This window comes from Doryrhamphus excisus, linkage group LG19 (assembly GCF_037039965.1).
Source record: "Doryrhamphus excisus strain RoL-2023G ecotype Guam linkage group LG19, RoL_Dexc_Guam_v1.1, whole genome shotgun sequence".
In the NCBI taxonomy this organism is placed as follows: Eukaryota; Metazoa; Chordata; class Actinopteri; order Syngnathiformes; family Syngnathidae; genus Doryrhamphus; species Doryrhamphus excisus.
Genome location: NC_136375.1, coordinates 16,721,659 through 16,736,119, shown reverse-complemented (window position 1 = coordinate 16,736,119; position 14,461 = coordinate 16,721,659). Strand labels below are relative to the sequence as shown.

The window sequence follows — 14,461 nt, the reverse complement described above, 5'->3', positions numbered from 1 at the left end:
GTGAACATGAATGAACAGACTGACTCGGTTCTATGCACAGGGGGGAGATCACAGTCTAATGACCAGTTGACCGAAATGAACGGCTCTTTTTACTGAATGAAGCGGAACGATCCTGTTCACTGAAATGAACGCTTTTGCCCACCACTAATTCTGAGCGAAGGTGCATCGGCATGCGGTTCTTGTGTCTACTTCTTTTTTTGTGTCGATGTCATCGATCGATCGTTGTTGTTGTTGTTGTTGTTCACCACGCCGTTCTCACGTACAATTTCTCTTTCAGGTTCTCATCACCGGCCCAGCCGATACGCCCTACGCCAATGGCTGCTTTGAATTCGATGTGTATTTCCCCCAAGACTATCCCAATTCACCTCCGTTGGTCAACCTGGAAACAACCGGTGGACACAGCGTGCGCTTTAACCCCAACCTCTACAATGACGGCAAAGTGAGTGGAAGTCTTCACATTTACTTTGTCTTTAATATTTCAACTCAATTCTTCTTAATATTTTGATTTTATATGAAGAAAATAGAACAGTATATATAAAAATAAAAAATATTATATATAATATTATATTATATAAATATAAAATAAAATATAAATATACATATAGAATATATATAATATAAGAAAATTAATAAAACTAATTAGTTTTTCCATCCATCCATTTTCATCCTGTTCTAATAATATAACATTATATTAATATAATAATATTTTGGCTTTATTATCATAGTAATATTTTTAGTCTTTAATATTTCAACTCAATTGTTCTTAATATTCAGATTTTATATGAATAAAATATGACAAAAAATATATAAAAATAAAAAATATTAAAACATTAAATATAAATATAATAAAATATTAATAAAACTAATATTTAGTTTTTCCATCCATCCATTTTCATCCTGTTATTCGGGCCCGGGTCGTATGTGGATAAAAAACCCCAAAATAAACCAATGGATTGAGTTGGAATATATGTATGCTGCCATTGTACTTCCTGATAATTTGACCATGTTTATTTTCACTTTCCTTTTCTTGGATGCACTGCAATCAGAACAGCTTAGAACAAAAGTGAAAAGTCCTTCCTCGGTGTAGGAGACGGGTCATCAGGAGTCATCGGTCACACATGTTCTTACTTAAAGTGGACATTTGGACGTAGACGTTGGCCTCCTTCCGTTTTAAGAGAGGTCAAGGTGCTGCGGTTGGCCGTCCGCTGCAGCTCATTAGGCAGCTGCTGACGGTCCACATGTATCTCCATAATGGGTCTAGACAGCTGCTGGAAGAAATACCGGGGCTTCCCACATCAATGCCACAGCGTGGGCATAGCAGGCAGACGTTTAGCACACGGAGGAAAGATGGCTGATGAAATGGAAGGTGGAGAATGGAGATGCATCGTAAGAAGCTCGTCGCCGTGCGTTGTTCAAAAGCACTTGGACTGCTTTTGTCTTCAACCATATTTATCCTTGCAACGCGGTTACACGGTAAATACATGGGAGGCCTCACCGAGTCGCTCACACTGAACACGGAGCACCTGAAGTATACATCACATACAAATACAGGAATGAATAGTATAAAAGGGGCGTTGCAAGAGAGGGAGAGACAGGCTTATTAGGCGGAGGAAGTCTCAATCGTGATACCACCAAACGTTTTCCACTGAGGGCCACATACTGGATCATCAAAGGATTCGGGGGGGGGGCACTTTTACATTTTTACACCAACCTGTGTTGATATGTAAATATGTTTTTGGATTAAAAAAAAAAAAACAGCACATAAGCACGAATTAATTATGTTCTTCAATTTTTGCTGTTTTTAATTTATTTAACAATTTTTTTCTGTAATATTAAATATTACAGTTAAATATTAATATTCTCATAATATTTTGACTTTATTATCGTAGTAATATTTTTAGTCTTTAATATTTAAACTAAATTTTTCTTAATATTTTGATTTTATATTAATAAAACATATATAAAAACATAAAATAAAAAATATAAAAATAATACATTTAAAATAAAATGTAATATATATATAATATAATATAAATATAAAATAATATAATATATAATATTATATATTGTATATATGTATATATAATAAAATATTAACAAAACTAATATTTAGTTTTACCATCCATCCATTATAATCCTTTATAATATTATGACATTAATATTGATATCATAATATTTTGACTTTATTATTGTAGTAATATTTTTAGTCTTTAATATTTCAACTCAATTGTTATTATTCTGATTTTATATGAATAAAATATAACAAAATATATATAAAAATATAAAATAAAATATAATAAATATAAATAATATATTAATATAATATAATATTAATAAAACTAATATTTAGTTAGTTATACACTCCAGGGTCCCAAGCCACCTCTTCCATTTCCACCGGGGGTGGGGGGGCACCAAGGCATTCCTAGACCAGCTATGAGACCTAATCCCTCTAGTGTGTCCTAGGTCTGTTTATGGAGGGGGGGGGGGTCCGTATCTGGTCAGGCCGTCATGGGTCCAATGCTGATACGTACAGTCCATCAATAATGCGATTGATCCGCCCGACTCTATTTAGACTGTGTGTGTTTCGATGTGTTCAATGTTGTACTTGTGTGTTTTGATCAGGTGTGTTTAAGTATACTCAACACATGGCATGGGAGACCGGAGGAGAAGTGGAACCCACAGACCTCAAGCTTTTTACAGGTGAGTCGGAGACAGGAATAGATGCCCAAGACCTCGCCATCATCAATGATATTGTCATGTAGTGACGTATGAAACAAAAACGGGAACTAACACGACGTCACCGAACGCTTGTCACCGAGGAAAATCCAGTCTGATGGAAAGGGCCCTTCCATCCGAATGTGGGTATTGTCAGGGGTCATCGCCAACAACACGTTGGCTTCCGTTGTGGGTATTGTCAGGGGTCATCGCCAACAACACGTTGGCTTCCGTTGTGGGTATTGTCGGGGGTCATCGCCAACAACACGTTGGCTTCCGTTGTGGGTATTGTCGGGGGTCATCGCCAACAACACGTTGGCTTCCGTTGTGGGTATTGTCGGGGGTCATCGCCAACAACACGTTGGCTTCCGTTGTGGGTATTGTCAGGGGTCATCGCCAACAACACGTTGGCTTCCGTTGTGGGTATTGTCAGGGGTCATCGCCAACAACACGTTGGCTTCCGTTGTGGGTATTGTCAGGGGTCATCGCCAACAACACGTTGGCTTCCGTTGTGGGTATTGTCAGGGGTCATCGCCAACAACACGTTGGCTTCCGTTGTGGGTATTGTCAGGGGTCATCGCCAACAACACGTTGGCTTCCGTTGTGGGTATTGTCAGGGGTCATCGCCAACAACACGTTGGCTTCCGTTGTGGGTATTGTCAGGGGTCATCGCCAACAACACGTTGGCTTCCGTTGTGGGTATTGTCAGGGGTCATCGCCAACAACACGTTGGCTTCCGTTGTGGGTATTGTCGGGGGTCATCGCCAACAACACGTTGGCTTCCGTTGTGGGTATTGTCGGGGGTCATCGCCAACAACACGTTGGCTTCCGTTGTGGGTATTGTCGGGGGTCATCGCCAACAACACGTTGGCTTCCGTTGTGGGTATTGTCAGGGGTCATCGCCAACAACACGTTGGCTTCCGTTGTGGGTATTGTCAGGGGTCATCGCCAACAACACGTTGGCTTCCGTTGTGGGTATTGTCAGGGGTCATCGCCAACAACACGTTGGCTTCCGTTGTGGGTATTGTCAGGGGTCATCGCCAACAACACGTTGGCTTCCGTTGTGGGTATTGTCAGGGGTCATCGCCAACAACACGTTGGCTTCCGTTGTGGGTATTGTCAGGGGTCATCGCCAACAACACGTTGGCTTCCGTTGTGGGTATTGTCGGGGGTCATCGCCAACAACACGTTGGCTTCCGTTGTGGGTATTGTCGGGGGTCATCGCCAACAACACGTTGGCTTCCGTTGTGGGTATTGTCGGGGGTCATCGCCAACAACACGTTGGCTTCCGTTGTGGGTATTGTCGGGGGTCATCGCCAACAACACGTTGGCTTCCGTTGTGGGTATTGTCAGGGGTCATCGCCAACAACACGTTGGCTTCCGTTGTGGGTATTGTCAGGGGTCATCGCCAACAACACGTTGGCTTCCGTTGTGGGTATTGTCGGGGGTCATCGCCAACAACACGTTGGCTTCCGTTGTGGGTATTGTCGGGGGTCATCGCCAACAACACGTTGGCTTCCGTTGTGGGTATTGTCGGGGGTCATCGCCAACAACACGTTGGCTTCCGTTGTGGGTATTGTCAGGGGTCATCGCCAACAACACGTTGGCTTCCGTTGTGGGTATTGTCAGGGGTCATCGCCAACAACACGTTGGCTTCCGTTGTGGGTATTGTCAGGGGTCATCGCCAACAACACGTTGGCTTCCGTTGTGGGTATTGTCAGGGGTCATCGCCAACAACACGTTGGCTTCCGTTGTGGGTATTGTCAGGGGTCATCGCCAACAACACGTTGGCTTCCGTTGTGGGTATTGTCGGGGGTCATCGCCAACAACACGTTGGCTTCCGTTGTGGGTATTGTCGGGGGTCATCGCCAACAACACGTTGGCTTCCGTTGTGGGTATTGTCGGGGGTCATCGCCAACAACACGTTGGCTTCCGTTGTGGGTATTGTCGGGGGTCATCGCCAACAACACGTTGGCTTCCGTTGTGGGTATTGTCGGGGGTCATCGCCAACAACACGTTGGCTTCCGTTGTGGGTATTGTCAGGGGTCATCGCCAACAACACGTTGGCTTCCGTTGTGGGTATTGTCAGGGGTCATCGCCAACAACACGTTGGCTTCCGTTGTGGGTATTGTCAGGGGTCATCGCCAACAACACGTTGGCTTCCGTTGTGGGTATTGTCAGGGGTCATCGCCAACAACACGTTGGCTTCCGTTGTGGGTATTGTCAGGGGTCATCGCCAACAACACGTTGGCTTCCGTTGTGGGTATTGTCAGGGGTCATCGCCAACAACACGTTGGCTTCCGTTGTGGGTATTGTCAGGGGTCATCGCCAACAACACGTTGGCTTCCGTTGTGGGTATTGTTAGGGGTCATCGCCAACAACATGTTGGCTTCCGTTGTGGGTATTGTCAGGGGTCATCGCCAACAACACGTTGGCTTCCGTTGTGGGTATTGTCAGGGGTCATCGCCAACAACACGTTGGCTTCCGTTGTGGGTATTGTCAGGGGTCATCGCCAACAACACGTTGGCTTCCGTTGTGGGTATTGTCAGGGGTCATCGCCACACGAGTGAATCACATGAACACTTTGGGGTTTGGATGCCAGAAATGGAACGCGTGCCTCTCGCATCTCTGAGCAACCAATCAGGACAGGAGGCCTGCGAGCTGGCTTTGAGGCAAATCAGAAGTTGAATAAGAAATCTGACAACAGCCCCAATGCTGCTGTGTGACAGCAACCTTGCTGTAGGTAGAACATCAATATGGGTAGTCATAGGTAGACATCATCAATATAAAAGTCTTATTGGTAGAAGTTATAAATATGATTGGCTAAGGAAATATTTCATGAATGGTCATGAGTGGTCCTTGGTAGCGGTCTTGAGTGGTCGTTGGCACACGTCATGAGTGTTCCTTGGTACCAGTCTTGAGTGGTCATTGATAGGGGTCTTTGGTAGCGGTCTTGAGTGGTCGTTGGCAGCAGTCTTGAGTGGTCGTTGGCACACGTCATGAGTGTTCCTTGGTACCAGTCTTGAGTGGTCATTGATAGTGGTCTTTGGTAGCGGTCATGAGTGGTTATTGGGAGCGGTCTTGAGTGGTCATTGGTAGCGGTCATGAGTGGTCCTTGGTACCAGTCTTGAGTGGTCATTGATAGTGGTCATTGATAGTGGTCTTTGGTAGCGGTCTTGAGTGGTCGTTGGCACACGTCATGAGTGGTCCTTGGTACCAGTCTTGAGTGGTCATTGATAGTGGTCTTTGGTAGCGGTCTTGAGTGGTCGTTGGCACACGTCATGAGTGTTCTTTGGTACCAGTCTTGAGTGGTCATTGATAGTGGTCTTTGGTAGCGGTCATGAGTGGTCTTTGCTACCGGTCTTGAGTGGTTATTGGGAGCGGTCATGAGTGGTCTTTGCTACCGGTCTTGAGTGGTTATTGGGAGCGGTCTTGAGTGGTCATTGGTAGCGGTCATGAGTGGTCCTTGGTACCAGTCTTGAGTGGTCATTGATAGTGGTCTTTGGTAGCGGTCTTGAGTGGTCGTTGGCACACGTCATGAGTGGTCCTTGGTACCAGTCTTGAGTGGTCATTGATAGTGGTCTTTGGTAGCGGTCTTGAGTGGTCATTGGTAGCGGTCTTGAGTGGTCGTTGGCACACGTCATGAGTGGTCCTTGGTACCAGTCTTGAGTGGTCGTTGATAGTGGTCTTTGGTAGCGGTCTTGAGTGGTCGTTGGCACACGTCATGAGTGTTCCTTGGTACCAGTCTTGAGTGGTCATTGATAGTGGTCTTTGGTAGCGGTCATGAGTGGTCTTTGCTACCGGTCTTGAGTGGTTATTGGGAGCGGTCTTGAGTGGTCATTGGTAGCGGTCATGAGTGGTCCTTGGTACCAGTCTTGAGTGGTCATTGATAGTGGTCTTTGGTAGCGGTCTCGAGTGGTCGTTGGCACACGTCATAAGTGGTCCTTGGTACCAGTCTTGAGTGGTCATTGATAGTGGTCTTTGGTACCGGTCTTGAGTGGTCCTTGGTCGCGGTCCTGAGTGGTCATTGGTAGCGGTCGCGAGTGGTGGACTGGCACGGGTCGGGTTGAATGTGAGTGTGGTGTGAATGTTTGCCCTGTGATTGGCTGGCCACCAGTCCAGGGTGGACCCCGCCTCTCGCCCCAAGACAGCTGGGATAGGCTCCAGCACCCCCGCGACCCTGGTGAGGATAAGCGGTAGAAAATGAATGAATGTAATGAGTATGTCTTATTTGTGTCATATACTGTAAGTATGCAACACAATATGTTTACATGATTATATTCTCCCCTTTGCCGTCCTCCTGTAGGTGCTAGTGTCAGTACAGTCCCTCATCCTGGTGGCCGAGCCCTACTTCAACGAACCAGGCTACGAGCGCTCCCGCGGGACCCCCAGTGGCACCCAGAGCTCACGGGAATACGATGGCAACATACGCCAGGCCACCGTCAAGTGGGCCATGCTGGAACAGATGCGCAACCCCTCGCCATGCTTCAAAGAGGTAGGATCACTAACACGCTTGTCCATCCGTGTGGAGCGCTATTGGAAGCGTGTCCAGCATCCTATTCCTCCAGCGCTAGGATTTCCTGCAGTCCTCTAAATGGTCCGTGAAAAGACTAATGACACCAATCTTTGAATCTGCTCATCCAGAGCAGCCTCATCAAGACCAAGAGTACGCTAAATGGTGAAAGGAGGGCTATTGTGGGAAAATAGTACGTTTATTCTGCTCAAGTTTACTCATTATAGAAAAAAAGGTGGACATGGACACTGCTTGAAGGAAGGAAGTCACTTTTTATTTTTTTACTTTTCAAGTGGTTGCAATTTTCTATGCATTTGCTTCACTTTTTATTCACTTCTCATTGTAACGTATATTCATACTTTTCACTGGGGATTCATCTCCATTAGATCAGATTCTACTCCATAAACCCTCCCCTTCTCTCTTCATTTGCCATTGTTCACTCACGACACAATCCAGGTTAAGCCCTAAATATGCCCTACGCACTTTTTAAACACATTCAAAGTATACAATGTATAGCTAATCGTTTTCTACCGCTTATCCTCACAAGGGGGTGCTGGAGCCTATCCCAGCTGTCTTGGGGCGAGAGGCGGGGTACACCCTGGACTGGTGGCCAGCCAATCACAGGGCACATATAGACAAACAACCATTCACACTCACATTCATACCTATGGACAATTTGGAGTGGCTAATTAACCTAGCATGTTTTTTTTTTTACTTCTAAGGCCAAGTGGCGTCATTAGGCCTATTTTAACATGTTCTTGTAATAATACTTTAATATTTTTTATTGATTTTTTTTTCCATTTATTTTTTTATTGTTGTTTGATATTTTTTCTTTTATTTTTTTATTTATTATTTTTTTTAAATCTGGCAAATTTTATATAATAGGGCAAAAGCAGGCTAATACTAGCCTACTACTACTAGTAGTAGTAGTAGTAGTAGTAGTAGTAGTAGTAGTACTACTAGTAGTCGTACTAATAATCCTTCATTCATTTTCTACCACTTGTCCTTACGAGGGTCGCGGGGGTGCTGGAGCCTATCCCAGCTGTCTTGTACACCCTGGACTACAACGGCCACATTATATTTAATGGTATTCTGTTTAATCACAGTATTCAGCCGGCGTACAGTACACAGTACTTGTTCCATTGGTGTACAATGTGTGTTATTTTTAGTGATTGTGTGCGAGGGGAGCGCTGAAGGATGCTGTAACGGGATGCTGAAGGATGCTGCACAACAGCAGGTTGTCAGCTGGAATTAAGGACAATGGCTTGTATGTTGAAATATGGATGGCGTGGAGGTGAACAAGAAGTATTCACTCGGACCTCACCGCGTGCATGCTGGGAAGGTCTACGTGTGCGGTTAACACGGAGCCCTACAAATATGGAACCGCCCATCGGGTTCAATTCCATATGATCAAAGGGCATGACCATGTTATTCAGAGCAGGAAGGACGCAGGTTATATTGGCTGGATATATATTTATACGTATATATCGTTATATATATATATATATATATAGTTAAGGAGCTAATCTTTGTGTTTTTTTAATTAGTTACTAGTATCAACATTTCTGTAGTTGCTTTATACTCCTTATTTCTAAAATCTTTTATTTCTAAAACTTGTTGATATAGTTCATCTTCAAACAGCTAAAATAACGCATAAGGCTAAAAATAAGCAAATAGCTAAAAATGTCATCCAATACTTCTCGACAAGAGAGGAAAAATATGAAAAAAAGTTTTACTTAATAAAAAAAATGAAATAAATGAATAAATAAATAAAATAAATTTGCTAAATACAAGGATGAAGAGTCATTATCCTGTTTAAAAAAACTGTTAAAAAATGTTTAAAAACTGTTTAACTGTTAAAAAAATTAACTCTCAGAATTAATAAAAATTAATAAAAAAAATGATAAATAAATAAATAAATAAATTTGCTAAATCCCAGGATGAAGAGTCTTGAACCAGTCATGATGTGCTATATATATCACTATATTGACACTTACTAAAAACTAAAAAAAAAATAAATAAATAAATAAAATTAAGAAAATAAAGTTTATGGTCATATCACCTCGTACTTTGGTATGTGACGAAAAAAAATTAAAATAAAAAAACAACTTAAATTATATTAGGAAAGCAGGAAGTGAACAAATGTAAGAGTTAGTGATTGTAAAAGTAGCAGATGGAGGGGTAGGATTTAATAAGCTTTGCTTCTTCCTACTCCTTTTGGACATGTGGAACTGGGAACTGATTATGGGATGCACTCAATTGGAATCTGATGCATGTTCAAATGAAATGAAACCATTAGCATAAATAGTGCTAAAGCGGCTAAAGCGAAAGGGAACTCCACAAGCTCCGTCTGGTAGGCGGCGAGTTGAAGTAGGTCGGATACCCGAGGCCTCGGCGTGTTACTGATTGGAATAGCCAAATCCATGAATAACTATCTTTACGTGATTCACCGGTGACCTTGACACGTCATGCAACAGACGCTTCCACTCCACGTATCCATTCCTTGGCCTCCTCCCTGGCTTGCCCTGTGGAATAATGAGTGGGCAGCATTACCTCAAAGGTCACTGAGTTTATCCAGCGAGCGATCTTGGCCTGCACATATATTCCAGTTGTGCACGGCGGTGTTAGCACATGCGTGCACGTGTGTCCTTAAGGCCACCGTCTGCATAAAGAATTCTTCTTTTTTCCCCCACCGTGATTGATGGCCGTGTCCAAATACCAAAAGTCAAATGGCTCCTTGCCGGAGCTCCACGGAGCCCGAGGGAAAAGGGCCTCGCTCCCGCTCCACCTCTATATGTTGACCGTGTCCGTGCATAATGGCAGCCATCAGCCTGCCTCCTCGGTGTACATCACCAGCCATACGTACAGTTCCATTTTATTATTATTATATTTTAAAAAACATTATGAACAATCAATAAATGCAAACATTTAATATTAAAAATCATGTAAATCTAAATATTATGTAATGGTAAATATATTCCAATAATAGATAATAACAATAATAATAATTATTATTATTATATTTAAAAACATTATGAACAATCAACAAATGTAAACATTTAATATTTTAAAAAATCATGTAAATCAAAATATCATGTAGGGAAATATATTCCAATAATAATAATTATTATTATTATTATTATTATTATTGGAATACAACCAATATACGACCAATATTGGCGACGACCAATAATAATAATAATTATTATTATTATTATATTTAACATTATGAACAATCAAATGTAAACATTTAATATTAAAAAATCATTTAAATCTAAATATCATGTAAAAAGAAATATATTCCCAAAAAATTATTATAATTATAGTAATAATAATAATAATAATTCTATTAAAAACATAAACAATCAATAAATGTAAACATTTAGTATTAAAAAATCATTTAAATCTGAATATCATGTAAAGGGAAATATATTCCAAAAATAATTGTTATAATTATACTTATCATAATTATAGCAATAATAATAATAATAATTTTATTAAAACATTATGAACAATCAATACATGTAAACATTTTATATTAAAAAAATCATGTCAATCTAAATATGATGTAAAGGGAAATATATTCCAATTGAGAACAATGATGATAACATATTGGCACAAGATGCATTGTGATTGTGAATGTAGTACTCTACCTTGGCCACTAGGTGTCAGTAACTGTTCGGTGAGACAGGCACCAGGCATGATCACCACAACAGGCATGTATTGCCAGGCGCTGTAATAATAATAATAATAATAATAACAACAACAACACGGGCTACTGTTGAGGCCATAGCTGCCACGTCACCTCCTGCCCTCCGCCCACAACTAAGGCTCCTGGCCATCGTGTGTTTGCAGGTGATCCACAAGCATTTCTTCCTGAAGAGAACGGAGATCATGTCTCAGTGCGAGGAATGGATCACCGACATTCAGCAGTACAGCAGCGACAAGAGAGTAGGACGCACCATGTCCCATCATGCCGCCGCGCTCAAGGTTCGTGCTGCTGTGTTGCATCGTTCGTTCAATTTCAAACATTAGCATCGCCACCTGTTTGCTATTTCAAACATTAGCATCGGCGCTTATTTCATATTTGAAACATTAGCATCAGTCGCAGTTTGCTATTTGAAACATTAGCATCGGTGCTTGTTTTCCATTTGAAACATTAGCATCAGTCGCTGTTTGCTATTTGAAACATTAGCATCAGCGCTTGTTTGCTATTTGAAACATTAGCATCAGTCGCTGTTTGCTATTTGAAACATTAGCATCGGTGCTTGTTTGCTATTTGAAACATTAGCATCGGTGCTTGTTTGCTATTTGAAACATTAGCATCAGTCGCTGTTTGCTATTTGAAACATTAGCATCAGCGCTTGTTTGCTATTTGAAACATTAGCATCGGTGCTTGTTTGCTATTTGAAACATTAGCATCGGTGCTTGTTTGCCACTAGAAACATTAGCATTGGCGCTTGTTTGCCACTGGAAACATTAGCATCAATGCTTGTTGGCCTCCTGAAACATTAGCATCTGTGCTTGTTTGCCATTTGAAACATTAGCATCGGCGCTTATTTCATATTTGAAACATTAGCATCGGTGCCTGTTTGCTATTTGAAACATTAGCATCGCCGCTTGTTTGCTATTTGAAACATTAGCATCGCCGCCTGTTTGCTATTTGAAACATTAGCATCGCCGCTTGTTTGCTATTTGAAACATTAGCATCGCCGCTTGTTTGCTATTTGAAACATTAGCATTGCCGCTTGTTTGCTATTTGAAGCATTAGCATTGCCGCTTGTTTGCTATTTGAAACATTAGCATTGCCGCTTGTTTGCTATTTGAAACATTAGCATCGGCGCTTGCTTGATCTTTGAAACATTTGCATCTGTACCTGCATTAGCATCAGCGCTTGTTTGCTATTTGAAACATTAGCATCAGCGCTTGTTTGCTATTTGAAACATTAGCATCAGCGCTTGTTTGCTATTTGAAACATTAGCATCGGCGCTTGTTTGCTATTTGAAACATTAGCATCGGCGCTTGTTTGCTATTTGAAACATTAGCATCGGCGCTTGTTTGCTATTTGAAACATTAGCATCGGCGCTTGTTTGCTATTTGAAACATTAGCATCGGCGCTTGTTTGCTATTTGAAACATTAGCATCGGCGCTTGTTTGCTATTTGAAACATTAGCATCGGCGCTTGTTTGCTATTTGAAACATTAGCATCGGCGCTTGTTTGCTATTTGAAACATTAGCATCGGCGCTTGTTTGCTATTTGAAACATTAGCATCGGCGCTTGTTTGCTATTTGAAACATTAGCATCGGCGCTTGTTTGCTATCTGAAACATTAGCATCGGCGCTTGTTTGCTATCTGAAACATTAGCATCGGCGCTTGTTTGCTATTTGAAACATTAGCATCGGCGCTTGTTTGCTATCTGAAACATTAGCATCGGCGCTTGTTTGCTATTTGAAACATTAGCACCGGGGCCTGTTTGCTATTTGAAACATTAGCATCGGCGCTTGTTTGCTATCTGAAACATTAGCATCGGCGCTTGTTTGCTATTTGAAACATTAGCATCGGCGCTTGTTTGCTATCTGAAACATTAGCATCGGCGCTTGTTTGCCACTGGAAACATTAGCATCAGCGCTTGTTTGCAGTAAATAGTATTGTTTTTGCGCCCATTTGTTGTGTTTGTGTTTAGGACTTCATGACAACTTTAGGCCAGTTTTGACTGTTTGTTGTTTTTGCTGCAGCGTCACACGGCTCAGCTCCGAGAGGAACTACTGAAGCTTCCCTGCCCGGACGGTCTGGAAGCGGACGGCGACGAGTTCTCGGAGAAGAGCGCGGCCCTCATCCTCAAAGAGATGCCCGGCGGCCAGGATTTGGAGAAACCCGGGGGCAGTCAGGACGACCCCGTCGGCGAGGGCCAGCTATGATCCTTCCAAGATGATGACCCTCGCCAGAGACTCGAGGCTTTTCGGGAGCACAAGTCGCCAGTTTGTCAATATTTGTATGTACAAAATGTAATAGTATAATAGCGGAAGACGGCCTCCAGAGGAACTCTGAACTATGCTACGCCCCTTAATCCACGGACTTTTATCCACCCTGAGAAAAAGCTTGTCCACATGTTGTGCTTTTCTTTTGTGAAATAACCACTGATTGGTATCTTATCCAACATCTTCATGTATACACAACATCAAATAATATAAGGGAAGCCTTTAGAATGTTTACCAAATTTTAATGCACCCCCGACCCCAAACTGTCCTTATGACTGTTAGAGCCAGAAGGGACGTTTATCAAGGATGTATAGCGATCGTTCTTTCGTGAGGAAATAAACGCCTACCAGAATCCCATCACGACAACAAATCCCTTCTCTGGTCATCTCTTGCTTGGTTTGATATCTCTGGGATCATAATCCACGTCCGCGAGGACTGGTGCATGTCGTATGTATGTGTGTGTGTGTGTGTGTGTGTGTGTGTCTTTGTGTGTGTGTGTGTGTGTGTGTGAGAGAGAAACAATCCCCTGTGAGATACAAAGCTGTGATGTGCCTTTGATTGACACCACACCACCAAATACTCCAGTATATACCGTGTACCTTTATCAATTCTTTGCTGTTTTTACAGGATGAATTCTGAATTGTGCGCCGTCTTGACATTTAAAACTGCTTGGATCTTTTTTCTATTATGTTGAACTTCAGTGAACAAAAAGATGCACTTTCTATTTTAATCACTCCCTTGGACAGCCGCTTATTCCTTTTGCTAGGACATTAAAGGATGCTTGAAAATATTCAGCCATTGTGACCGTACTTTTTTCATTTTTCACCAAAATACCACCGAGCATGAAGGACACGTCCAAAAAAATTAATCAGTCATCATATTCAAGTCATACGATCAGGAAAATAAAGTTGGTTATTTACTAAAAGTCATTGTGGGATGAGACTTGCAAAAAAAAAGACTTAAGTAAAACTTAATAAAGTTAAATTACCAAAAAAAGTTGCAATATTGTGAGAATAAAGTTGTAAATTTACAGAAAAAAATTACAAAAAATTCATAAATTTACCACAAAAAATGACAAAATTGTAAATTTACAAAAAAGTCATGAGATAGTCATAAATTTAAAAGAATAAAGTTGTGAATTTACAAGGAATTAAAAATGAAAATAGTCAGAAATTTACCAAAAGTCATATCTATGAGAATATATACAACTATTCTCATATAACAAAGTAAACTTTAAAAAAGTAATAGCACAAG

At 41.7% G+C, this 14,461-nt stretch overlaps 2 protein-coding genes across 7 annotated transcripts in view; one reads left to right on the top strand and one right to left on the bottom strand.

Annotated features, from left to right (window-relative positions):
- birc6 (baculoviral IAP repeat containing 6) overlaps nucleotides 1-13,995 on the top strand; it is a 69,691-nt gene extending 55,696 nt beyond the window's left edge. For all 6 annotated transcript variants that reach the window (XM_058057916.2, XM_078799207.1, XM_078799209.1 and 3 more), the window contains 5 exons: nucleotides 278-439; nucleotides 2,623-2,700; nucleotides 7,022-7,210; nucleotides 11,084-11,218; nucleotides 12,965-13,995. In XM_058057916.2, coding sequence (XP_057913899.2) covers nucleotides 278-439; nucleotides 2,623-2,700; nucleotides 7,022-7,210; nucleotides 11,084-11,218; nucleotides 12,965-13,147 — 747 coding nt within the window. In that variant the 3' untranslated portion in view covers nucleotides 13,148-13,995. The remainder of the gene's footprint in view (nucleotides 1-277; nucleotides 440-2,622; nucleotides 2,701-7,021; nucleotides 7,211-11,083; nucleotides 11,219-12,964) is intronic.
- The window catches only part of exo1 (exonuclease 1), a 136,390-nt gene that overhangs the window by 69,864 nt on the left and 52,065 nt on the right, over nucleotides 1-14,461 (bottom strand). The window lies entirely within an intron of this gene.